A 26,217-nucleotide genomic window follows, 5' to 3' on the forward strand; every position below is an offset into this window, starting at 1 on the left:
TCTTCGTTCGCCCAACGCCATTTAAATTCAACTCAAGTTGACATATCAAAGATTCAGTTCTCGACTTATGACTGATCCATCGGGTCTCCATCACCAGAAGCTTTGTCTGCCGTCGTTGACTTCTGCCCGAGCATAGCAGCCACTTGCTCCAACCCCTCAACATCGCTTCTTGTGATTTTGCGTCCTTCTCCCTGCCACTCACCATCACGTACCTCGCCCTGATCTCCCAGCTCCAGACCTCTAGCTGACTCGAGATATTTCCGCGAAGCACCCTCGACGTATTCCACACGCTCGCGTCTCCATGTACGTGAGCTACTCGAGGCATCCTCCATTGAGGTGTCTGCGTCTGTCGGTCCAAGGTCTGGAAGCAATGTGCGTAGTGATGTTGATAGTGCGCGGAGGGCTTGTAATTGTGAGAGGGTGAATTCGGTTGTCGTCGCGATGGGTTTATCGGCTCCAGCGGCCTCAAGACTTGCTTTGTCGCGCAGGAATCCAAAGGCTGAACCGTCTGGTGCTTGAGCCTGTCCCTCTTCTGCTTTTACATTGCCAGGCACAACACCCAGCACAGACCTCAATTTACCAAGCAGCGCATCGTTTCGGGCTCTCTCAGACTCGAGTGCTGTGTGCAGTCGCTGGCTAGCATGTAGCCTCCTTCGCAGCGCAGTCACAGACTCTGTCGTTGGCCGATCCGAACCTTCTGACCCAGAGAAATCCAAGCCCTCGTAGTGCGCCAGACGCATGTACGGTTGATCATCTGGTCGCACAGTTAGGATATTGCGCATCGTGTATAGCTCGAATAAATCAAAGTTCTTGTCGATGGACGCGTTGAGAAGAGTCTCGAGCTGGTGTGTGCCATGTTCAATCTCTAGCTTGGCTGCCTCGTCGGGCGGTAGAGCTGGCGTTCCGTCTTTCGAGGCATGTTTGTTGGAGAAGCCTAATGATTGCGGAGGAATGGAGAGAAGAAGACGTTCGACTGAATCGAGGGCACGGTCGGCGAGGACATTGACAGTGTTGATGATGTCGTCGAGGAGGGACTTGTAGGCGTTAGTGCTTGTTTTTTGATATTGTAATATTACCAGTATCAACTTACAACTGGAGGGTACCCAAAATGCTCTGTTAAGAGTTCATAGTCTGAGTTTTGTTGCGATGCCATTTTGATTTGTCGCTATGTGTATCCGTACAAAGTTGAAGTGTTGAAGTGGTTTAATAAATGATTAGACGCGTAAATGGAAGAAACGCGTCTAAGAAATGCTCAATTACTGCGCCAGTAATTAATTGCCTGCTAAAATGCTATCTCGTCCTCTGTAAAATAAAAAATGCCAAATGAACTGAAGCAGTGATCTTGTGTACTATTCCTATAAATTAATTGAAATGATGGGCTATAAACTCATGGACTCTCTATCCCATCATGAGAAGTCAAGTCCAAAGAATTGACACCTAAATCGCAAGGCGTCAGCACTGAATCTCAGCTGTCAAAGAAGACAACCCCGCGAACATTAAGGTAGGTAGGTACCTAGGTAGATAGATTGTGGCTTGACTGACTGACGGATCTTCAGTGGCTCGGCAGAACTGTACGTCACTCTCCCGTGCTCAGTGGATTTGGGCCCAACCCAAATGTAACTGGAACTGCGGGTAACTAATGTAAACCTTGAGCAGCTCGTCTATCCCAACCTCACCTCACCTCACCTCACCTCACTCCTTCATTCCTATAGCAATCCGATACCTACAAGTCTTCTCTTCGCCATGTCCAAATACAAGGATATCATGAAAAATGGATGGCATCCTGAAAAGCCCGGCAGCAGCTTGAAAGGTCAAGTTGTAAGCAGTCTCCCTCTCCGCTCTCGTCCTTCCCTGCTACTGTTATCAATGGCTGACATCCTCACAGAAAGGACTCGTTGGGAGAGGAAAGTCTGAGGATGAGGACCGAGGTAGCCACGTTTCTGTTCCGCTGTCCCAACTAAAGGACCCTTCAACCTTTGCACCACCTCCCAAACGTACCGGTGCCGGTCTTCTTCCACCACCTCCAAGGGAAGAGTCGGGACCGAGAAAGGTTATCACCGCTCCTTCGAAATACATGGACCCGAGAGCACCGCCTCCTCAAGAACCCGTGTATGCCGAGCCCGAAGAGGGATATGAGGAACAACCGCAACCTCGTGGCCCTTATCGCACAAATACTACAGGTCTTTCAACGGATAGCCTACCGAAGCCTCCCGGTCGCAGAGATGGTGCTGATGGACATTCGGGGCAACCGCCTTCATATCAATCTGCAATGGCGGGCGTCGGAGGAAGAGCTGCACCTCCCAGTTTACCACCACGACTGCCCCCAAGGACAAATTCTGGAAGCACCATTACAAGCTCTCCCGCTGCTAGTCCTGCGCCTACAGGCAACGGTCTACTGAATCAAGGGGCAGTCAATCGTCTGGGTGCAGCAGGGATATCAGTCCCCGGCTTTGGTATCGGTCATTCCAGTCCGGCAGCCGATGCATCGCCTAGCCCACCTCAACCTCCACGACCTGGTGTCGCGTCACCGCCTCCAGCACCTGCTACATCACACATGAGCGAACTGCAGAACCGATTCTCCAAGTTTGGAACATCATCTAGCGCTAACACAGCAGCACCTCCACCACCTAGTGAGGGCACCACATGGGCTCAGAAGCAAGCCGCCCTCAAGACTGCCTCTTCATTCCAAAAGGATCCTTCTTCAGTCTCTCTATCCGATGCCCGAGCTGCTGCCAGTACAGCTAACAACTTCCGCCAACGTCATGGCGAACAAGTCGCTGCTGGAGCCAAAACAGCAAATAACCTGAACCAAAAGTATGGGCTTCTTGATAAGGCGCAGAATTCATACTCCAAGTTCCAAGGCAACCAAACACAAAGTCAAAATGAGGATGCTCCCTCTGCGCCAGCATCGCCCGGATTAGCCAGCGTTGTTGGGAAGAAGAAGCCTCCTCCACCTCCACCAAAGAAGAAGCCGGCTCTTATGGGTGCTTCAGCTGCTCCCGCCAACGATGAACCTCCTCCCATTCCTATGGCAACGAGGCCACAATTTTAAGTTACGAGAATCCGTATTAGACGCACAGCATTACCAGGCGCGCATCTAGGGGAGTTTCTGATATTTCCTGCTTTCTTTGCCTCGAGAATCGCCTTCATCACTGCACAAAAGGGTCAAAAATACAAAATTGGTTGGAACTCATGACTTCTTTCTTTTTTGTTCATCTCATCGCAATATCTCGGGGATATACCAAGCGCCGAGAACGAGATTCGTGTGGCTCGTAATCTAAATAACTGCTCGTCCGTCTGTCGTCACAAACAAGGCAGACCAAAAACATCACCACGTCACTACCCCCACCTTAGACCTTCATCTCGGTAAGACCGTGCTTCCAGACGGTGATGTAGGGAGTGACACCATCCTCACGGTAGTTAAGGAGGACAACCCTGTAGATAATTAGTCTTCCAAGGAACACAGACTCGGTGACAAGGGGCAAACTCACATTCCGTCGGGGTTCATGGACTCGCCAGTAAGGAACTCGAAGTCCTTGAACTTGGCAAGGACGACGTTCTTGACATAGTTCTGGGCACCCTTCTCGAAAGCAGAGATCTCCTCGGCGGGAGCACCCTTCTCCTGGAGAGCAGCCTTGACAGCCTTCATGTAACCTGGAATTGGTGTTAACTTCTGGTATCGTGGATCTCGATGGGGTTGTTTCTATGTACCCTTGAGGTAGGTGAGGTAGCTCTTCTTGTCGAAAGAGGTCTCCTGGAGACGGAAAGAGCTGACGATGTTGTTGACCTTGACGACCTGGTCCTCGAGATCCTCAGCAGCCTCCTCGGCGGAAGCATTGGCACCGATATCTGTGAATTATGGTGTTAGGGCAAAATTGAACCTTGCTTTACACCAGCCCTGAGGCTTTGATGCTGATCGTCACGTACCGACGTTGAGACCGCCCTCCTCGATCATGGCACAGTCGGCCTCGTAGACGATGCCATCGACCTCCTTGAGATCGTAGGAGTCGGAGATGAGCTCGTCACCGGTGAGGATATCCTGTTGTTGCGGGTTTCAGCGACAGATCGTGCGAATAAGACAAAAACACGACAAGAATCGAGCGCGGGGTAAGAGTAGGCGGGGTACAGCTCAAGGTGATGAGACGGGATTGTGCATGGTCGTACCTTGTAGATAAGCATTTTGACGGTTGGAGTCGATTAGACCTTTTAGGATGAGATGGGGATGGAGAAGAGGAGAAAATGAAGCTGATGAGACTGACAAAGAGGAGCAAAAGCCAAAGGGAGAAACAGAGCCTGATGATAATAAAAATCTAGAGCCAGTGGCGGGGTAGTGGGGGCTCCAAGTACATTAGCGGCACGCAAACTGAAAAAGCTCACTGAACAACGCCGTAAAATTTTTCCGTGGCCGGTGCCTCTAAACCAATCAAGTTCATGGAGTGGGCCTCGAAAACACCAAATCGGTCTCTCTGCTCATATCACGTTTTGGATGAAGAGTTAGAGCGACAAGCGGAATATGCTAAATTAGAGCATAGATCTTAGTATTGTGGGCTTCTTAGCGAGAAGCTATCAAGCTAAGATGAACAAAAACATCTTCGTTGTAGCTGTAAGCAAGGAAGGATTGTAGGTAGTTTGAGATCCCCTGGCTAAGGTAGCGAAAACCACCTTACCAGGCTACATACCTGAGCTAACCACCAAGGCTGTCCGCTGACGAGTGGTTGATCCGTGGACGACAATGTAATATAATAGGCCAGCTCTAGCCCAATAGAATTACACCGCGAACGGCAATGCTGAGCTGCATCTCACGCGTTATGGAAAATACACTTACATACTGCCGATTAACAGCATTGCATGTCCCATACCGAGTATTTTCTCAAGTCCTAAGCAGCCGAAAACAGGCTTATTATGTAGCACCCTGAGTCCGAGAGGACCTATGATCTTCAACGCCTGACGCGATCAGCCAGGGGTTCCGTGTTTGCCCCGGATTTAATACGCGGATTTGGAACCGAACGGCTTCATGCGATGTGATGCCATGGCCAGGGAAAGGGAATCTACAAAATAATTGACGGCTGAGCTGCCTGGGCTGGCATGATCTATCTGCGTCTCGGTTCAGTTAATTTAAAGATTCAGACGAGCTGCAAACAGTTACTCTGCTTTGACAGCAGACATATGACCTGTTGGTGACGTTTCAGTGGTATGAGCCACGAGAGGCTTCGCAAGGCTTGCCCTGTAACTAGAGGAATGAACAGGCGATGGAGCACCAACATGAATTGACAGGGAGGACAGGCGTAAGATATTCGTACGTTTTCTGAGTCCACTGAGCAATGACAGAGTGTGAAACCCTTTGATAATAAGTAAGAGATATTGCAGAGCTGATGAGTGTGATGTTATGGAGATTAACACATGTGATTTGGCAAAGTCACTGACAGTCTAACGCGTGGGCTGATCCGCCACTCCCGGCCATGATGTGACCTCGCGACCTGCCCAGTGGAATTGCTCTTCAGGAGATGTCAATTGTGAGAATTGCAAAGACACATGTACATGGAATAACGCATGAGAATGTTGCATTCGTAAAGTATCATCTACAAAAAGGAGATTGATTAGTCTCTTGGCGTGGGTTTGGAATAATTGGACCTCTTCCAGTCCAGTTGCACAGTACAGTCCGTCCGCTGATTGAATTCTAGGTACTTTGCACTCCGAAGCTCCCGGGCGCAGGGCTGCCTCCGTGTCTGCAGATACTGTATCATCAGTGTTTTTTCGCTTGTACCTGAGGTGGGTTGCCACTTTAAGTGACCCAGCGGCGCGAGCGATTGGACGACACGAGCCTTAATCTAATCTTCTGGCCCCCCAAATCAAGTTACGCCTAGTAGATTGGGTACTGTACCTTGCCTCCATTCATTCGCCTTGGGTCGTCGGGTTTTATTAACTTGCCATTGCCATCGCCATCGACATCGACGCTCCCTTTTCTTAAATCTCTTGTATCTTCCAGGTCTAGCCTCCAACTCTTTCTACCTTCATTTGTTGATCGAGACCCTATTAATTGTTTGTTTCGTTTTGTCGCTTCCAGTTCCCCCTCCCCTACGGAACTGAATTGTCTCCTTTCGCTCCTTCACATCATCACCATCTAAAGTTATAACGCGACCGCAGCATCGATACCTTAGCAACTTATTTCTGAACCCCGTCATGGGCAACGACAGCTCCATTCTTGCCGATGGCTCCGCCATGGCCATGCCCGGCACTTCATTCAATCATACGCTCTTCGAAACAGCTTTACCACCGCTGCCAACATTTAGTCTAGAGGTCCAGCCTGATCTCTTCCCTTGGGTCTCCGACTTTTGGCTCAATTTGTTACTCCCTGTTGTTGTGTACTGGGTCCTGTCCCTGACATTCCATGCAATCGACGTCTACGACTGGTTCCCCCAATATCGACTACACACGCCCGACGAAATCACCAAACGCAACCACGTTTCCCGCTTTGAGGTCGCCCGCGATGTTATCCTGCAGCAGATCATCCAGGTCGTCACTGGCGCTCTTCTCGCCTTGTCCGAGCCTCCGGAGATGGTTGGAAAGAGTGAATATGACGTCGCTGTCTGGGCTACTCGCATCCGTATCGCGCAACGAGCTCTCCCAACTGTGCTCGGCCTCGTCGGCCTCAACGCTACAGCAATCTCCAAGAGTCTCCTTGACACTCATCCCCTGCTGGCCGGGGCTGTTGCTGGCGGTTACTACCCATCGCTGGTGGGCGCAAACAATGAACCTGCTTTCGCCTCTTGGGAGATGACATTGGCCAAGACCATCTACCACTTCCTGATCCCTGCTGTTCAGTACTTTATTGGTGCTGCCATCATCGATACTTGGCAATACTTCCTCCACCGATTGATGCATGTCAACAAGTGGTTGTATGGTAAGTCCCATCTACACAAAAAAAGCTCCTTCATTTCAATGTCGCGATCGCTAACTCAATTCAACAGTCCACTTTCATTCTCGCCACCATCGTCTCTACGTGCCTTACGCCTATGGTGCTCTCTACAACCACCCTGTCGAGGGATTCCTGCTCGACACACTTGGTGCCGCCGTCGCATTCAAGGTTACCCGCATGACTTTGCGCCAGGGCATCCTCTTCTTCTCAATGTCCACAATCAAGACTGTCGACGACCACTGTGGCTACGCGTTCCCCTGGGACCCTCTCCAGATCGTCACCAGCAACAACGCTGAATATCACGACATCCACCACCAGCACTGGGGCATCAAGACCAACTTTGCTCAGCCCTTCTTCACTTTCTGGGACACTCTTCTCGATACCAAGTACAGGGGCTCCAAGACCAACAAGCCTAGCCAAAGGAAGGCTAAGGCCGCGGGAAAGGCTCAGTAGATTTTGTTTTTGAGACATTGGCACATGAACTTTTTGATTTCAGCATAAGGAGCACACGATTGTACGCTCCCAACAAAACAAGAAATCCAAGCATCAGTATTCGATTATTTGGGAATCGCCGGATTACGATATGGTTGTTTAATCTTATCAGAGGGGCGCTTTTTCGTTACGGTTTTGGATCGGTTTGGGCATGACGGCAATATCAACATCGACACTTATCATCACGGCTCGAAGCTTGCGGTAATTTTTATCAACCTTTAATTCATGGCTTTAATGAGGCGCCTGATGGACCAACTCCTTGGGCCTAATACATTCTTACTACTTTCGTTATCTTACAACTCCCATTGTTACCTTGCCACCAGCCCCGTCTTCGCAATCCAAGGGTCTGGTAGTGCGGTGGCAAGGCTGGCCTTCCGAGAATGCGGTGTTGGATAGACGAGAGTCTTCCAGCCTATTTGCTTTACATCTGGATTTGTACTATTATTTTCGAGAATGAGACACAGACTTGGGTTTGGAAACGGCGCACAATTAATATGTGAGATGATAGGACTTGGGTTCCTGTTCCTGTGTATCGGGAACGAGTATGGCTAGAAAGAAGGAGAAGAAATCCAGTGAGAACATGAATAGCTGCGCAGATGTACGATGCTGTATCTCGGATTGGTCCTCAGGATAGCCCCCAGGAACAGAATATTAACAGTTCTTTCTGTAACCGTATTGATAACTACTGGATGCTATCGTGATACCTCTCCACTGGTAGAGTCACTCTGGACTGTCTGTATGTCTCGACATGAGATTGAAAGCTCCCTGTGGCAATACATTCTTGCATAGCCTATGTGTAATACTAGAAGGACATTAATAAGACCGTCTACATGTTTTGGGCATAAGGCATCAATTGTTGCAGTCATTGTCATAATGGTAGAAGGGCCATTAATTCATGGTCATTGGGCAAGTAATTGAAGACGGTACTTCAACATCTAGCAATTGAGAGGTCCTACCAAGTGTTTAAGGAGAGGTCACAGCCAGGATCTCGACGTTTAGATTGCAGGAGGACTCTTCCCATATCATACGTATTAGCCCGTGTGATCATATGAATGTAAATGTTTAATGCATCACTCTGCAATGGTCAAATCGAGACTAAGGTACTCAGCTCCATGTCAATGTGAGCAATTGGCCTACCCTATATGAAGCGACCCGTATTCGGGATTATGAAGAAATAACCCATATGCATGTCATGTATCGAAGACCCTTGCATGTTACGATGAGAATGACATATCGTTGCTCACTATTAATTGATATATGATCTGTTGAGATTAGTCGAGGTTGTGTGACATGTAAGAATATGCACTGAGCCAGCGAACTGGGAGTGATGAGAATTCGTGACGAGCATCGTTCAGTTTGACAAGAAACAGTTAATAACAAGTCCTATGAACTTGATGGAAATTAAGTATAGGCTAGGGGAATAGCTCGTAACAAGCACCGGTGTTTTCTAATTGACGTCGAAATAACGAAACAAACGCTTTGATCAGATGGAGGCTCTCTACGCGGGGGAAATGACAGAACCACGGGCCTCGAAAGTAGATTTGAAGTGCTAACAGCGGCTATGAATAAATTAGAAACATTGAAGATCGTCGAGTGCCGTTTTTGGTCTGTTTGGAAATCCAGGACTAAAGTCAAGCTCCGGACCGATAGGTTCGGTTGATGAAGCTGGCATCGGAGATGACGATATTCGTTTGGAGTAGTTCATCAGATACTGAGCAAGTCTGTCTTCTCGTGATACGCTTTACATCGACGGGACGGATGAGTTCCTACGAACCCGGGAGAGACATTGAATGATTGTCTCGGCCTTAAATTCTGTACGTGGTTGTACAGGGATCCATCTGTTTGGAGGGAAAGAGAGAATTTCACAACATCCGGAGCCACAATCAGGGAAGATCCTTTGTTGTTTTCCGTCTTGGCGTTCTGTCACGATAACCTGTCAATTTTCTTGGTAAAATGCTTTCTTTCTCGGTAGCTCGGCTTATTGACGTATCCGCATCCACGTTCAGGGAGAAGCCTTGAGTTGGAGGGAGATATTCCTCCACCAAGAACTGGGCCTCTTGAAATTGCGGCTGAGATAGAGATCGGGAGGAAAAGCAAGAAAGGGCACGACTTGGCGATGGGATTTTCCTGGAAAGATTTAGACATGAGAACTTGGTGACGTGATTTACCGATAAAAAAGAAAACAATGAACACGGTTGGGGGGACGATGATGCAGGGCGGATGTAGGTTTGATGCATCCGAGACAAGAGAAAAGATAAGACAACAAAAAGCAAACAGAGTTGATACGTAACATGCATTCTGTCTCTGTCTGGCAGTTGTGTAATTAATTGTGCATATGCACGTAGAGGGCGTTGCTAACGTTGACGATATTTTGTGGCTGTTGTCAACGGTGATGATGACTGACGTGGTTGATCCAGACACCAATAGACAGCTCGAGACAGATATCAGCTGGTTGATGCCATTTCTACTACAATACAAGCCGCAACCAGCCCTGTCTCGTCTTGTTGTCTCGTCTTTCCCTAGGACAATTGATGCATGCGGCCCATTCTCTCCGGTTCTGGCGTGTTTTCCGTCGAGAACCCGCCGACTTTTTGTCTCTCCCTTGAGCTTTGAGCACTAAACGCTCGCTTCTCAAGACAGCTCAGGCGAGTTTCAGAGCGCAGGTTTTCACTGGCCGTAGCTAAGAGGACCCTGAATTTCCACTCAAGGTGTTAGTGCCCGGAGGCCGGGAATGGAGCTCACCCTCTCTGTCTTGTCTGTGTCTGTCTGCCCCTTGGTCACAGCTGAGTAGCATTGGTTTTGGAGCCTGCATTTTCTTGATTCTGTCTGAAGAGTGATTCATGCTGGCTTGATTTCTTCATCATGTCGCAACGCAGAGATCGAGTTGTTTATTCCAGCTGATCTCTTGCAGGAGACTATTGGCAACTTGCCGAGCTGTATTGCAGATGTGTCTGGCCAATCCTAACATCACCCGTCCCTCCCCCCTTTGAATTTGCCAAGACAGGATAATTAGCGAAGCTCATGGTCGGGAATAACTCGTGCAAGCTTATGAACTTTGACAGACACGAAATGCCCCATCTTTTATGACACCCTTCTTTCGTGCTAAGGAGTTCTTCCCAGAACCCTGGCTGAGCTCCACAGAGACCCCTGCCACAAGCTGACCCACCAGGTCTCAGGCTGAGAACTAGAGCCTATTCGAGTTAAGGGGATCAGGTTCGCTTCGATCAGAGAAAGGCTAGTGGACCAATCACGACTGACCAATGTTCCAGAGGCTTGGGTTCCTTGTCTTTGGCAATGCCGTGCTCGTGCAGATGATCGCCCTTGTTCCCCTGAAATTCTTTGTCTTTTGTCTTTGTTGATTGTGGTACAATGCAGAATGTCTCTGCCCTTTTCATTGTCTAGGTAGTTGTGTTTATCTGTAAGTCGTTGATCAACAACCATCAAACCGAGACATGAAGATGTCGATCCCTACAAGACGCATGCGGTCTGTGCTATTCGTTGGCGATGATCAACAGGCGGGAAACTTCAAGGAGCAAGGCAATATTCCGTAGCGCATGCTCAAACAGACCAATAAGGCCAATACTACCCCCAGATGCATAGAGTCCCCCCCTTGACGCCCTCGTGCATGGTTCGGTTGGTCTCACTGGCGAACCGGAACGATGTCGCAACTAGAAAGGCCAATGTTCAAACCTGGCTGAGCTGGGCTGAACCAGACCTGTCCCTTGACAGCCACGGGCTGAAATATTACCTGTCTTCTCCAATGACAGTAGCATTTCTTATTCCGAGCTGGCCTTAGATTGGCGAGGCCTTTGGCTTTTCGACTAGGTTAGTACCTAGGTAGGTAGGATATGTAATTAATGTGAAGAGAGGAAGGAGGAGCATTAGGTATTTCCCCATCTTGGACCTTGGTCAGAATTGGGTCCTCTCCCGCTCTTTCCGCAATCTCATATCCAATATTCCTCCTCCTCCCGTCCCCATCCCAAAAAGTCTCACCCTCTTTTCTTCTTCGATCTAACATTCTGCATCTTTGGTCTCACTTTTTTTCCTTTTCCCCATTCATTCCTCGTCTAAGACTGCCACTGAGACTGAGACCACCCCAAAAGCAAACTAGCGAGAGTTCGTCTATTCACGACTTGTATCCTCTTGTTAGTGGGACCGTACTATCCAAACTGTCCGCGCGCACCTTTGCTTTACAGCATCGACCACTCCTAGGTCACGACTTTTACTCGAGCGTCGCAAGCAAACAAGCAGCTTCACTAGGTAGCCGCCCTCGGCTCTTCGTGTACGGCCTTGCCCTTGCTTTGTTATACGGTACTTCGCTGTGCCCGACTGTTGCATTGCTTCGTCTCATAGCCGAGTACAGTATCCTCGTCCTTGCCTCGCTTTACATAGCATTTTGCGCTGCCTTTGACGCCCTGCGCTTAAGCGCCCGTCCTGTGCCGCATTCCGTACCTTACTTACCCATTTCTTGGTACACGTCGACATTCGTCGAGGGTTGTTCCAAAGACTCCATTGCGGCGCTTACTGCCCATCACCTTTCAGGGCTCCTCGTCAGGTCATTGGCTGTCAACCACCTACAACCAAATTTGCTGTAATTTGAGAGGCTCACATCCAATCATTGACACCCAGTATAGAGTCTCTAACACCACTTCGCGCCTGTCTGAACATGCGACGAACACCTCATGGTGTTTCATCAGCCTCCTGTTATTGCTTAATCTCGACCTGTCCGAATCCCCGGCATCAAAGCCTATAGGCGCTGTCGTGGATCTTGACTCGTTTTCCCAGATTAGTACCAATCTCATCATTGATCCCTACGGCGACCTGTGGTAACGGCGGGTGCCTACATACATACATACATATTAACTGTAGTAAAGGCCCGTTACCCGTCGCCTGTCATGGATCCGTCAACGACTCTCTTCACTTTCTTGTTGTGAGTTCGGACCATTTCTTCTTTCTTTTGTCAATTATCTTCTTCCCGTTTGTTTGTTTGCTTGTTTGCTCCCTTACTTCGCCTCTCGCTGGACGATATTGATCCACTACTTCTGCGGATCGCCTTACACGGAACCGTTGAGTCGGTTCATTATATCCAATCCAATCCATCTTTACAACAATCGTTCTCTTCAGCAATTGGACCACTTTGACCCCGACTGCGTCAACTTCATCTCTCAGCATTCCCTTTGTGTTTCATTATCGAACGCTGTCATTCCATTCTCTACCCCGGATCGGTACACATTGCCTAGAAGTGTCTTATTTGCCGTGGTATGCTTCAATTGTCTTATTTTTGTACCCTCGCATGAAAATCATCTGAATTTGGCTCCGTCCCCGACCAGCCCCCCGGCCTCTGCCTCAAGACATAGACGGACGCCGTGTTTTGGAAAAAAACAAAAGTTTGAGTCGCATGTTTTTCTTTTGTATTGAGGGCGTAAAATGTCGGAGCTGAAGTCAGCGTCGAAGGCCTCTCAGCCAGCCTCTCTCTAGCTGCAGCAGTGCTTGGTACTGCCAATATGCTGTATGCATCAAAATGGGCGAAATAGCTGGGTTTGATTGCAGATTGAAGTCTCTATCTGCAGCTACCTTGGGATCGATCCAAGGGTTCCCTTGTCTCCCCACGATTGCCAGCTCTGTCATTTCATACGGTCCAAGCCTATCGTACCAGATTGTTTCTCAGCTGTTACCCCTTGGCCCCAAGGCGTGTGGCTGGCTGTAACTCACTGCAGTGCAGCTTGGTGCAATTTCCCTGCCCTTTTTTCTTTGCTTCTATTCCCCTTCCATGCCGTCACCCGATGGCTTTTAACGACGGCCGCTGACAAGCATCCCCCAGTCAAACTCCCCCTTCGACACAGTCCGTGCAGCTTATTGGGTCGTGGGACAATTTCAGCCAATCTCACCCCATGCAACGAGACATCCGGCGGGGCCGTGATCAGTGGAGAGGCTGCTATTCTTTTCGTGACATTGTCTGTGACGACGTTTCCGTCTCGGCTTCTGCGACGTGCGCTGGCGTAGGCGCTGGAACAAGCTCAAGCTCAGGCTCAGGTACTGGCACAGCACCTTCGTATCCCAACAAGAGGCACGGTGGTCTTAAGATGGGTCATACCTATTATTACTACGTATGTTGTTCTATCCGTTTCGGTGTATGCCATCGTATTGCATTGCATTGCACATCACCTCATAACAAACCCCATTCCTCTCCCTTGCCTTAAACTAGTGAACCCGACTACATACATCAACTCTCATTTACCCAACCACCCAAACACATTTAATCAACATCGCCTCTCTCACTTGTTTCAATTCTTCATTCACTCATTCATTCATTATTTGTTTATTACTTAATCCAGTCATTCATTTATATTAACAATGGGTTTCCAGTATGAGCTAGATGGCTCGGTCGAGACACATGACCCTAGCCTCCCTTCAACCACAGCTTGCCCATACCTACCTGGTCAAACTGTCAATACTTTAATCGTTCCTGTCGAGCAGGCTCTCAGGCAGCGAAGTGCTTCTCTTACCTCTATGCGTGCTACCGATCTCAAGACCATGAATCCCGAATCCAAGTACATCACACCTCGACCTGCACCTTCAGTACCAGCAAACCACATCCCCTACCGGGTTGGTTCATCTCCATCACTAAATCACAAGTCTTCGTCCCGATCACTATCACCAGCCCCGGCGGCATGGAAGCGCTTGTTTGGTCGCAAGGTGAACTCTGAGGGCGAGCGTGGACGATCTCCCATCCGCAACGACTTGTCTGGTACCGCCGAGGAGATCGACGAACGTTGCACCACGCCATCAGAGGGCACTCGAACAAGAGACATCTCGCCTGAATCTCTTCGACGCTTCTTATCGGATGATCTTCCTCCTCGCCCTGGTTCTAACCTCAGTGAGAGACCATCTCTAGTCATCCCTGAAGATGTTGTAGAGGACAACGAGAACGATGACGACGACAACTTTGCGACTTCAGCAGCATCTGATGGTCAGCCCTACGTCACTCGTCTCTCACCTCCTCCCTTCAAGCGAACTATTTCCTCCGAGTCAGTCAGAAGCGATGCCGCTAATTCAAGCTCGCTGCCTCTGATTCCTTCAAAACCCTCCAGGAAGGACTTGTTGGAGGTCAGCGGTGTGCCTGCATCGGCTGTGCTTCCTTCACGACCTAGGCTGGAGACTCTTCGGGCACCTAACCCTCGAATCAATCCTGCCACGAGCTTCTTCTTGTCTCCAGCCACACCAAGCTTTCCCGAAGATGAAGGAAACAACTTCTTTGATCTTACTGATGATGAGGACGACGTTGTATCAAGTAGCAACAGTGACATCCTCACATTTCAGCCTGTTCCTGGCATGGCCCCTACTACCGACTCCTTTGAGTGCTACAGTCTCCCGGAGTCCCAGGAACAAGGACGGAAAATTGTCGAGTCCCAGTCGGCCTATGCCAAGGTCAACTCTGCATCGCTTCTTTCTCGCGGCGACAGCGGAAACTTCCTCGGTGCGCCTATCGATACAGGCCTGGACGACTTTGCGGCCGAACTCGGCTGGATGGTTGATGTTATTGGCACCAAGGCCAACTAGTCAACTACGACATACTCACATAGTATCTGATACGATACAATTTAATTTTGGGCTTCAGTGCCTACCACACTCTATGATCAACATTGTATCGACGGCGTTTAATACTGGTTTTTAAAAATTGGGGTTCAACATTTGATGAACATAACACAGCGGGATTTGCTTTTGGCGTTTTAAAAGGAACAAGAGGGGATGGCGCAAGCACAGACAGCTCAACGAGATGTCAAACGTACAACAATCCCCGAGGGGTAATAAGAAAAGGATCTGGGCGAATCGAGATAGACGGCCGTGTAACAATGGAATTCTAAAGGAGTATGTGAGGGAAGGGTGGCATGGTTCATGAGACGGACGACATGGCAGTTATTGAAACACGAATCTTGAACCTAAGGCGAGGATTATGGTTTGGACTGATTTGCTCTCACCTGCATGTGTATGTAGATGACATAGCGATCAGCAGGTGGCACAATCTTGATAGATGAGATAAAGGTACAATTATAACCAACATACAACACTGGTTTTACCAGTTGCACACTTCTGTTACCGCGTCAAACGATGAATAATCTCAACCGTGCTTTTGTGCTTTCAAAATGATTTGTATTCATACATAGTGGTACATATTGTAGTTGTGGTAGTATTATCATGTCAATTCCTGCCATTCAAAAGCTCTGTATCTAAGGTATGCAGCAAAAGTAATATAATAGTGGTCCATGAGCTGTCTGAAGCGGCACCGGGGGCTTTCATGCGGTAGTTGATTGAAGGTTTGTCGTAGCTTGAGCTTTTGGCTCAGAAGCAGGAGTAATATTTGGCGCTTCTGGTGATGCGGCCGTTGTATTCGTAGCCTTTGTAGGCTGAGTGACTGCCGGTTGCGCCATCTTGGGTTGTACTGTCTGATTAGGCTCAGAGTTTGGTGGTGTGGAAGCCCCTTGCTCGACCCCAGTCATCTTGTCCCCCGTAGTCGGGATACCCGACGGAACGTCAGGGGTTTTTGTTTGCGGGTCCTGGGCTTGATCCGGGGCCTTGAGAGCATCCTTGGCCTTGAGGGCCTCGTCAGGCGTAGATTTCTTCTCAGGCCCCTTCTTGTCAGGGTTCAGGAAGCGTTCGGGGACACCTCGTGCAGCATATGTTCCGCTACCGACCCAAGCACCAAGGATGTGGCTCCATCGGTACTCGCCCCGGGTAAGGCGTTGGATCTCCCGATACGCGTAGGCATTGTAATAAGGAAGACCGGTACGCGGATCCCGATACCGAGCGGGATGGTTTGTGATTACGCAAAGGGGCGCAGGAGAAGGTTCTGGCCAATGTTAGAGAAGGTGACGTTTATTGAAGATCCATGAGAACTTACTGGAAAGCTTATTCATCTTGCGGCCAAAGATGATCTGCGTTTGAATGCTTCGATCCTTGAGGGCGTTGTCGTCAAAGTTTTGGAAGACGATGGCATTGCGGGCTCCGGTTGAGGGCTGAGGAGGTTGAGCTTGAGCTTGGGAGTCAGGGGCTTGGGGTACAGCGGGAGTGTCGGGGCTGGTCGACCTGGTAGGGAGAGCGGGTGTGATAGTTTTGGGTTGAATATTTGTTGTAGAAGATATGGGTGTAACTTCTGTGGAAGGCTTTGATGGAGGGGGTGATATAGTTGACGGAGGAGTATTATGAAGAGGAGCAGTAGCAGTGAGTGTAGGGGGCATCGCCCCTTGAGACGTATTTGGTGGTGCTAGGACATTGGATTTGGGATTGCCGAAGCCCATCATAGGGGGTGCATTTCCATTGATGCCAATACCTGGAGGAGGAGCAAGTATGGGCGCTGCTAGCACGCCAGACGGTTTAGAATCTGGTGGGCGAGATAGTCCTGATGGAGGAGCCACGAAAGAGCGTGTCCTTGATGCTGACCCAGCAGGCGTAGGCGTCGGTGGAGGCGGGGGTGGTGCAGCGAGACCATTTGGTGCAGGATCCTGAGATCGAGGAGGGCTTGGAGCCGGCACGAAGGTCGATGGTGGAGGAGCTGGAGCAGCCAAACTGCTTGGAGGTGTGGGCGGCGGTTGAGGAGGTGGTGGCATAGTCAACAGAGGAGGGATGTCTTCAGTCTTGGGAACCGTTGGAGGGGCACCACTAATCTCTGGAGTTGAAGGTGCATATGTGGGTTTCGTGATATCTTCAAGAGGCTTTGTAGGAGTAGTGGGTTTCGTGTCTTTGGAACCAGAGGCTGCCGTAGGCTCTGCTGACGCTGTGCTTGGTGGTTTGTCTTGCGAAGGTTGTGATCCCTCTTTGGCGTTTGCGTTTGCAATATCACCATTCGCAGCTGGCGTGCCATTTTGACCGACCTCCTTCTTGTCTTCTGTTGAACCAGCCTTCTCCTTCTCCTTCTCTTTGTCTTTGTCTTTGTCTTTATCCTTACCCTTTGCCTTCTCGCCTCTCTTCCTCTTCTCCTTGGCAGGCTCCTCAATCACCATATGCCTTCCCATCCACTCACCAATCCCGCTCCAAAATGTAATAACAGGTCCCTTCAACGTTCTGTTATGAAGTGCCGCCAATTTCGCTCGGCGCTCTTCCTCACGCTGTTTCTCAGCCTCCTCCCAGCGATTCAAACTCTTGCTATTGCGCTTCTCAACAATGGCTGCCTCTCGTAACCGCTCCTCCTGAGTCATGGGTGGTTTCTTCATCGCCTCCAGCTTAGCAGCTTTCTTCTGCATTTGAGCCAGCTGTTTTATCCGGCGCGCCTCTCGCTCCACCATCTGTTGATGTAGCTGCTCCTTGGAGAGTCGAGTCGTTTGGCGGGAAGAGGCTCGTGTCGGTAGGTCCGCGGCAGACGGCAGCCATGAAGTGCGCTCAGATTTCTTCTTAGGTCGTGGCGCGGGCCTCGCAGGTGCAGGCGTTCTCGTCGTAGGGTCGATGCGGACTTTCTTGCGGAATTTGGCAGGGATAGCTTCTTGCGCCTTTCGCTTGCGCTGAGCAGCGCGACGTTCCTTGGCCTGCTTTTCCAATTCCTTCTCGCCCTCGAGGTCATCCTCATTATTGTCGTTTTCGTCTTCGTCGTCTGAAGAGTCCATCTGGACATCCGAACCGTTCTCTTCAGCATCGGAGAAGCCCTGGTCGTTCTCATCTTCGGCGAAAAGTAGTTCGAGATCTGAATCGGGTTCCTCATTGGCGAGCATCGACTTCATTCGATTGCCGGCGGTCGAACGACGCTTTCGAGTTGTAGCAAGCCATTCTACCGTGTCTTCATTGTTTTTCTGGCTATCGGTGTCGTTGTTGGGGCCACTAGTCTTCGGAACTTCAGCGTCACTGTCGCTGTCGCTGAGGCTAGATAATATGGAAGACAAGGGAGTCCCCATATCGGACGGTTTAGATTCCGTTTCCATCGTGAGTTATCGATTGTCGGAACGAAGTAAGCGTAAAGATATCACATTGCGTATATCAGAGAATATCCAAGTTGAAATAATGAAGTAATGTTGTGTCGTGGCTCTTCGCCTTGTGGGATTGAAGCTAAAGATAGAAGATGCAAGGTTGACGAAACGCGTTTTTTTGGCGGGGAGAAGCCTAGAGTTGGAGATGTTTTTTTTTAGGCTGCTGACATCACGACCGACGGTGTAATACGATAGGTGCATTCCAGCGACACAACGCTCTTGAGATATTGTACAACAAGCAAATGTGAATAATTTAATAATGCAATTTATTCTGATATTTAATATATTTCATTCGTCTAAATGTGCGAGCCTCTTGTTTAGATCGCATGTGTTCAAAATTGCAGCCTGATCATTCGTACCTAATTAAACGCCGTGTCTCCAGTATACAAAACAAAAACTCCGTCCTCATGATTTGCATGAGTGTATCTAAAACGCTAAACTTATCATGACTAACCGCTGCGCGGGTCCCTCTATGTCGCAGCTAAGCGCCCGGAGAAGAGAGAGAAAAATGGAAACCAAGCCGTTATAACAGGCAGAGGTGCGTGTTGCTTCGGCCAGTGATCGATGTATGAGATACGAGAGATGGTCTGGATGTTGCTGCTAGAATTGGACATCTCAGTGCCGATTCCTACATCTCATCGGGGGCAAATTCCACGTCTTCAACAGCCCACTCCTTGCATAACCCAAACCAGTTACGAGTGAGACATCTCTGACTTTCTGGCACGCTCGTGCTTGGAACGTCGTCCGTTGTACCTGCGGGCGCAGCCGTAACAGGCACGCTCGTAATCTGGCCAGGTTCAGCTGTTGTTGTGGCCTCAACTTCATCGCGGCAACCCCAGAACCTTCCAGGAGTATGGCAAGTCGTCGTAGGAGTAGCATCTACGGTCGATGTAGTGCTGCTCTCGGTAGTCGTCTTATCCTTACACCCAAACCAGCCAGGAGTCTTGCAAGTAGACGTGGAAGTCGACGTGGTCGAGGTTGTGGTCGAGGCGGGTGTAGTCTTGTCAAGACAACCCCACCAGCCAGGCGTCTCACAAGTCGATGTGCGGGTCCGAGTACGGGTAGTCATGGAGGTCGAGGGTGGTGAGGATGATGTGGTGGTGGTTTCGGTGCCATTGCTTTCGTACATCTTCCACTGAGCACAGTCCCTACATTCAGGAGTTCGTCTGCACTCGGGAACATCATCGTACTTCTTGATGACATCGTCAATGACAGAACGGATCCGATGTGTACCGATTCCAACCCTCCATCCCTTATCGGCGACAACGTCGTACACACATTCATAACCAGCATGGCATGCGCTTTCCATAGCATAGCCACCATAGGTGCAAGAAGCTGTTGCGCCGTTGCATGTTCCGATATACACAGGGTCTGCGGTGTGACCAAAATGGAACGTGCCTGTGTTCTCGCGCAGTTGGGGATAGTCGGCACTAGCACCAGGGGGGACAGGCAGACCTAGTCTGGAAGCTGGAAGCGCCTCTGGGACGGCTTCAAATGTGACGACGGGAAGACCATATGTCATACCCAGCATCGAGGTGACGGCGCCACCAAGCGAGTGCCCTGTCAGCCAGACCTGGGCATCAGGATAGAGCTCTGTGACATTCGAGTACAGTTCGCGGGCAGCGCCGTAGTAGCGGTTCTCTTCCCTTAGAGCCTGGACAACACAAGTGTTGTTGCATGAATACGTGCCTGTGGCACAATCACAGACTTGATGCCAGGTCCACTGACCTTGTTGGGCACAGCAGCAGCTGAAGAAGAGGTTGTCGTTGACCTTGTCATTAGTTGTGGTGCCTTCTCCATCAAAAACAGCCATCGACGTGCCTTTCAGTCCGATGACAATGGTCGAGTTTGTATCGTCAACAAAAATATGGCCGCGAAGACCATCAGACTCCCATCCGAAATCGGCGCTGCGGTTCCATCTTTCTCCTACATCTTCCCAGTCGGTTTCTGTTTCATCTTTGACATACGCGTTGGCCGTCATAATAGCCAAGTTCAAAACAGTGTCCTTATCTTTGATGTCGGGTGAAGACACCTGGTCCATAGTCCACGCCGATGCGTCAAGCACAGCTGCGTATCCTCTCTGCCGAGACTCGGCAACCATAGGGTCGACGACGGATGGCCTCCGGTCCACCAGACGCTGAATTGTCTGGGGATGGCTCTTGGCTTTTAATCGAGAGATATCGTATTCGCCATATTCATCTTCTGCAGCTAGGTAGACCCTTGACTGGTCATGAACAACATCTCGCTTCCGATGGAGGCTTGGGTGGAGATGTGTGCCATGATGGTAGATGTGCCGAAGGCTGAAGGTATGCTCAGCTGGTGCAGGAACCTCTGGCGATACTGGAAGTGCTGGCCCAGGAGGTAACAGGACGTCGTCGTGAAATCGGACACCGATGTTATTGTGAGCAGATGATGGCGAGAAGGCGAGGAATGATAGCAACAAGGCAGCGGTTACGCGGCCAGTCGAGGCGCATCGAAAGCCGGACAGTCGGGAGCGGCGATTTGTTGTCATGATGGTATTGACCATCCTACTGAGCAGAAGGAAAGACGCATATACGATTGGAATTGAATTTTGTTGAGTATATTGATGGAAAGTAGAGAATATTGATAGTAGTAGTAGTAGTAGTAGTAGAAGCAGTAGATCATGAAGATGGATGAATGAAGGCGGCGACTGTTATCAAGCCTATGATGTTATGCACGTTATCGCTGGAAGTGGAGACTTGAGACCGGAAAAAGGGTCACATGGAGGCCGACGTAGGCAATGTTGGGGAACTAATAGTGCACGGGGCTTAAGGACTCGGCGATGACTTGCTATTTTTTCGATTTGGTTGAATTCACATGCTATCTACGTTGCATTTTTTACCTCGTTCTATCTACTTCTACGCAATATTCACATCCATATATACTACATACAGAGCTCGTTCTGTTCTTTGGGGCCCATCAAGGTGAGTCCGTTGATAGGTACTAGGTAACCAGCGACAGTTGAGGTTCCATGTAATGAATGGTTATGTAGGTCATCAGTAATTTAGCTTTGTTACCATGAGCAGAAAGCTAAATGATACACAAAGGTTTGGATGTCATAATAAAATTGAATTTCAGTTTATTCATTCGATATTCAATCCTTTGCTTCCCAAGCTGATTACTTTACCTGTGTGCTGTCAGGTTTCAAGTCTCGGCATCTAGTCTGGTATGATTTTGTGTTAATGCGCGCAACCAGTGAGACCTGGAGTAACATATAACAAAAGTGGGGCATTTTATAGTGGCCGCGTGAAGACGCGCGCCGACCGCGACCTGAACCTTTAAGCTGAGGGTGCACTCAAATTTCAGACTAAGCCGTGCCTCGCATCGTAACACATCGTCACCTCACAAGGACGACAGCATCTTCTTGTCACAGCATATTCCCGCATTTATAAAGCTTTCTACCAGTCGCCGAAATGACTGCTATGTATGTAATTTCTCTCAATGACCCCCTTTATACTCGTCACAGATCTTGCGCTTGCTCGATCCTTTGATGGCCCTCATAAGCATTGCCGCAGCAACAGCTAGCTAACAAAGTCATCAAAACTACAGCGAGAGCTTCGATAACATCTACTTGGACCTCTCCAAGGAGAGCGGAAAGTGCAGATTCGCAGAGACCGGTTTCGGATGGAAGCCCGTGGGCGGCGGCGATACCTTCACCCTCGATCATAACAACATTGCCTCTGCGCAATGGAGTCGCGCCGCCAAGGGCTATGAGATCAAGATCGTACAGCGCGCCAAGTCCGGCATAATCCAGCTCGATGGCTTCCAACAAGAAGATTACGATCGCCTTGCCAAGGTGTTCAAGAACTGGTACAGCACTGCTCTTGAGAGCAAGGAACACGCTCTGCGAGGCTGGAACTGGGGCAAGGCCGAATTTTCAAAGTCCGAACTCACATTCAGCGTCCAAAACCGGCCCGCATTCGAATTAGCCTACTCGGAAATTGGAAACACCAACCTCGCTGGCCGCAATGAGGTGGCAGTAGAGATGGCACTCCCTGATACGGGCGCTAATGCCCAGCTCGGTGGTGCCAGGTCGAAGGGATCCAAGGCTGCCGCTGGCCGAGACCAGCTTGTCGAGATGCGATTCTACATTCCTGGTGTTACGACTCGCAAGGAGGCTGAAGGAGAGGACGCAGGCAGTGATGCCGGTAACGACGAGCAGGAAAAGAATGCCGCTACTCTGTTTTATGAGACTTTGATTGATAAGGCTGAGATTGGCGAGACTGCTGGTGATACTATCGCCACTTTCCTGGATGTCCTACATCTCACGCCCAGGTATGTCCAGTTTTCTGCTTCTTTTGTGCGCACGCTAATACATTATCTATAGAGGCCGTTTCGATATCGACATGTACGAAGCCTCTTTCCGACTCCGAGGCAAAACCTACGACTACAAGATTCAATACGAGGCTATCAAGAAGTTTATGGTACTACCAAAGCCTGATGAGGTGCACTACATGCTTGTCATGGGTCTGGACCCGCCCCTGCGTCAAGGTCAAACACGATATCCCTTCGTTGTGATGCAGTTTAAGAAGGACGAGGAAGTCACTATTGACCTCAACTTGAACGAGGACGAGCTTAAGAGCAAGTACCAAGAAAAGCTGGAACCTCATTACGAGGAACCCCTCCACCAAGTTGTCGCCAAGATCTTCCGTGGTCTGGGTAACAGGAAGATTTCATCCCCTGCCAAGGACTTCATCACGTACGTTCCCTGTTTTCTGCTGCATCATAAGATTACTGACTCGTGTGCAGACACCGCAGCCAATATGGCATCAAGTGCTCTATTAAGGCAAGCGAGGGTTTCCTCTACTGTCTGGAGAAGGCATTCATGTTTGTGCCCAAGCCCGCTGTCTACATCGCCTACGAACAGACACAATCGGTTACTTTCTCGCGTGTCAGCGGAGCTGTATCAGCACTGTCGACATTTGACATCACAGTTCTTCTAAAGAATGGTGCCGGCTCGTCCCAGTTCAGCAATATCAGCCGTGAGGACCTCAAGGCCCTCGAAAGCTTCTTCAAGCTCAAGGGTCTGCGGGTCAAGAACGAGATTGACGAGGATGCCAACCTCCTTGCTGCCGCCCTCGATCAGCAGATGGATGACTCCGAGGACGAAGTTGCCGCCAAGGCTGACCGAGGCTCCGCTGACGAGGATGAGGAGAGCGTGGACGAGGACTTCCGAACTGATAGCGAAAGCGATGTAGCGGAGGAGTACGACAGCGCCCACGAGAGCTCTGGCTCAGGCAGTGACGAGAGCAACGTGGATGAAGATGAAGAACGTGATGATGACGATGAGGACGCGGAAGAGGAGCGTCCTAAGAAGAAGAAGAAGACAGGCTAAAGGTAGCACACCTAGGCACATGGTTACTGAGTGCGTGTGTGTCTTTGAAGTGAGACACGTGAGCAGTTTAATGGGAGCGGGTCTATGAAAACTCTTGGTCTTGGAGACCGAGATACCAAAGGCGTTTGGGCTAGAAAGACGATTTGACACTTCCACCTGGGTTCATGTAGTAGTATGTTTTACCAATTACAATATCGTATTCCGCTTTGATAGTTTGGTTAACAAGCTGTCTTTCTGCACGACTCATGTTCGGAACAGCTTTGTGGTGAGCATTGGTCATGACATCCATGGCACTGACATATAGTCGACGAGACTAGATCGATTGAGGCTAGATGAAATTAAGTTTGCTTTGCGCTGAGTTTCTTAATATGGAAATTGATTCATCTACAAACTATAGCAATAAATCATTGAGTTGAAAGAGCCTCGGGACATCCTTTAGCCTGTAATATATCTACTACAAGTACAGGCTCGTAATTGATCAAGCCATCTGGGGTACTCCTTGTTCTCGTCACCTGGAGAGGGGTACATTTGGATCGCCCGTCAGTTGTCAGCCGCAAAGAGCTAGTGACGACTACTAAGAGAGCTCCCCATAAAATCTTATCGTCGGCTTTACAACGAACAGTCTAATTACCATCGTATCAGTCTCTGTTACAGTGCGGTCACGAGTCGCAAACAACGTACGAGCGCCGAGGCAAATACGTAAATAGATCCGGTAGCTAGCAATTCTCCTGAAGAAAAGAAAACAGGGATATTCTCCGGAAGGCTGACTGCTTACTACATGTAGATCACGATCCTGCACTCTCGTTCGTGTGCGTTCCTGTACACCCAATGTGAGTCTTGCTGATTCTATAGGTGGAGACGGATAGTTGCTGAACGTTCTCGGTTTGGCTCCGATGATCAGGGGTGGCCCTTGATCGGCGATGGTAGGTTAAGAGACTAAGATACTGCAAGCTGAGGTACGTAGACCTCTTACATGACCTTTGCCTAGGTACATGTCAGTGGTAGGTGATCTAACACTAATTTAGAGCTTCGTGGTAATGTTGATCAGCTCAATGCACCAAGATTTGGTGTCATAGAAATTGCTCTTTCTGGTAATAGTAACGAGATCCGAGGGGTAAAATTCAAGTCTCGTATTATTGGGTATATTTGGAGAAAAAAGGTGCCATTCAAATGTCCAAGACCTTGTCGTTTAAGGTTTGGACAAAGATCAGATCAGCCGGGGCCAGGGATGTAAGCGAAGTTTTGCTTCTGCCGAAGTTCAGCGTAACATGGAGCGCAATAAATGAAAAATAAGAGAAAAAAAAAAACATTTTTCATGTATTACCGCACTAGTATGTGACAGCTCACACACTCCGGCTCCGACGTGGGTTCACAGGAGGGGCCATATCCGAGTCAGCGCATTGAAATGGCCGGGCCGTTGGTTAGCAGGGTCACCTTGAAAATGCCTAGGTATGTACTGTAACTGTCGTGTGAAGGATGGATGGGAGCTCACAGATGAACATTTGTGTCCCGTCAGCGATAATGCACGAGAGGGTTCTGACAGCCTGAACGACCGGCTACTCGGCCTGCAGAACCGAGAATCAGGGGGTACCTTGAGCAATGGAGCCTGGAGGGTATCACAAATAATGCCTGGGTCCTATAACAGAAGGCCCCGTCAGTCAGAGAGGAGTTGTTTGGGTCGAATAGCCATGATCTGATCCTTCAAGGGTTCTTAGGAGCACTCGCTATCGCTGGCTTCTGCAGAACAAGCTTTTGAGTTATAGAAAACGGTTTCTTACATGAGTTTAAGACGTAACTATGACTTGCTCGACCTGAACTGAATCTGTGTAAGTGGCAGGGAAGTTGACCTGTCGCGATCTCTATAAATCCGTCGTCTTTCGAGCAATTCCTTCGGTTTCCCAACGAGTAACGAAACCAACATGACCACTATCTTGTCCGTTGCCTTACCTTATACTACATTCAACCTTCCTCCTCATCAGCTCCACACAACGCGCACAGCGTGTAACACCTGGCTGGCATGAAGAAGGTACCCGTTCTGCGTCGCACCTTCCCAAACACCTTACTCCCCGTGCAGGACAGGGCAGGCGCAGGGTTGGTAGTTACCTAGGCACAGTATCTGAGGTGCCTGTACTCCGTAGCATCCAGTCCTAGGAAACTGCGGCTGCCTTCCGAAAAAAATCCTTCCTCTGTTTCTTACGGTTGACTAATTCCGCCCGTATTTGATCTGACCCAAAGAGCTCTCTTCGCACAAGGCATCTTACTCGCGGTCGAACGTAGATCAGGGCTGAATATGACCTATACAACATTTCGATATGAATTGCCAGGGCTGAGCAAGCCACACAAACCATTATGCAAGCCCTACATAATCGATTGTCTGTCTGACAAGAGGAGAAGGAGCTCCGGGCTAGCTGCACTTTGCATAGGGTGAAGAGAGAAGTATTCCTATTCCTTTCCGAGGTGACGTTGGCTTTCGGCCAACGGCTTGTCTGCACCATCTCGGT

The 26,217-nt window shown here is 49.5% G+C and overlaps 8 protein-coding genes across 8 annotated transcripts; 4 read left to right on the plus strand and 4 right to left on the minus strand.

Annotated features, from left to right (window-relative positions):
• Positions 1 to 65: 65 nt before the first annotated feature.
• J7337_005198 (uncharacterized protein) lies at positions 66 to 1,153 on the minus strand (the record flags this gene model as incomplete). The annotated part of the gene is made up of 2 exons (XM_044822880.1): positions 66 to 1,034; positions 1,091 to 1,153. The coding sequence occupies 2 exons, from the start codon at positions 1,151 to 1,153 to the stop codon at positions 66 to 68; spliced, it is 1,032 nt and encodes a 343-aa protein (XP_044681371.1).
• A 590-nt stretch (positions 1,154 to 1,743) lies between these two features.
• J7337_005199 (uncharacterized protein) lies at positions 1,744 to 3,052 on the plus strand (the record flags this gene model as incomplete). The annotated part of the gene is made up of 2 exons (XM_044822881.1): positions 1,744 to 1,818; positions 1,886 to 3,052. The coding sequence occupies 2 exons, from the start codon at positions 1,744 to 1,746 to the stop codon at positions 3,050 to 3,052; spliced, it is 1,242 nt and encodes a 413-aa protein (XP_044681372.1).
• Positions 3,053 to 3,350: 298 nt separating this feature from the next.
• On the minus strand, positions 3,351 to 4,179 carry J7337_005200 (uncharacterized protein; the record flags this gene model as incomplete). The annotated part of the gene is made up of 5 exons (XM_044822882.1): positions 3,351 to 3,435; positions 3,492 to 3,654; positions 3,712 to 3,849; positions 3,928 to 4,039; positions 4,165 to 4,179. The coding sequence occupies 5 exons, from the start codon at positions 4,177 to 4,179 to the stop codon at positions 3,351 to 3,353; spliced, it is 513 nt and encodes a 170-aa protein (XP_044681373.1).
• Positions 4,180 to 6,180: 2,001 nt separating this feature from the next.
• J7337_005201 (uncharacterized protein) lies at positions 6,181 to 7,369 on the plus strand (the record flags this gene model as incomplete). The annotated part of the gene is made up of 2 exons (XM_044822883.1): positions 6,181 to 6,901; positions 6,969 to 7,369. The coding sequence occupies 2 exons, from the start codon at positions 6,181 to 6,183 to the stop codon at positions 7,367 to 7,369; spliced, it is 1,122 nt and encodes a 373-aa protein (XP_044681374.1).
• Positions 7,370 to 13,762: 6,393 nt separating this feature from the next.
• On the plus strand, positions 13,763 to 14,968 carry J7337_005202 (uncharacterized protein; the record flags this gene model as incomplete). The annotated part of the gene is made up of 1 exon (XM_044822884.1): positions 13,763 to 14,968. The coding sequence occupies one exon, from the start codon at positions 13,763 to 13,765 to the stop codon at positions 14,966 to 14,968; it is 1,206 nt and encodes a 401-aa protein (XP_044681375.1).
• A 734-nt stretch (positions 14,969 to 15,702) lies between these two features.
• On the minus strand, positions 15,703 to 18,315 carry J7337_005203 (uncharacterized protein; the record flags this gene model as incomplete). Its single annotated transcript, XM_044822885.1, has 2 exons — positions 15,703 to 16,256; positions 16,308 to 18,315. 2 exons carry the CDS (start codon positions 18,313 to 18,315, stop codon positions 15,703 to 15,705), a joined length of 2,562 nt encoding a protein of 853 aa, XP_044681376.1.
• A 673-nt stretch (positions 18,316 to 18,988) lies between these two features.
• Positions 18,989 to 20,872, minus strand: ATG15 (putative lipase atg15; the record flags this gene model as incomplete). The annotated part of the gene is made up of 1 exon (XM_044822886.1): positions 18,989 to 20,872. The coding sequence occupies one exon, from the start codon at positions 20,870 to 20,872 to the stop codon at positions 18,989 to 18,991; it is 1,884 nt and encodes a 627-aa protein (XP_044681377.1).
• Positions 20,873 to 21,794: 922 nt separating this feature from the next.
• POB3 (FACT complex subunit) lies at positions 21,795 to 23,716 on the plus strand (the record flags this gene model as incomplete). Its single annotated transcript, XM_044822887.1, has 4 exons — positions 21,795 to 21,805; positions 21,931 to 22,656; positions 22,709 to 23,080; positions 23,131 to 23,716. 4 exons carry the CDS (start codon positions 21,795 to 21,797, stop codon positions 23,714 to 23,716), a joined length of 1,695 nt encoding a protein of 564 aa, XP_044681378.1.
• Positions 23,717 to 26,217: the final 2,501 nt, after the last annotated feature.

Source organism: Fusarium musae, chromosome 4 (assembly GCF_019915245.1).
Source record: "Fusarium musae strain F31 chromosome 4, whole genome shotgun sequence".
Classification (NCBI taxonomy): Eukaryota; Fungi; Ascomycota; class Sordariomycetes; order Hypocreales; family Nectriaceae; genus Fusarium; species Fusarium musae.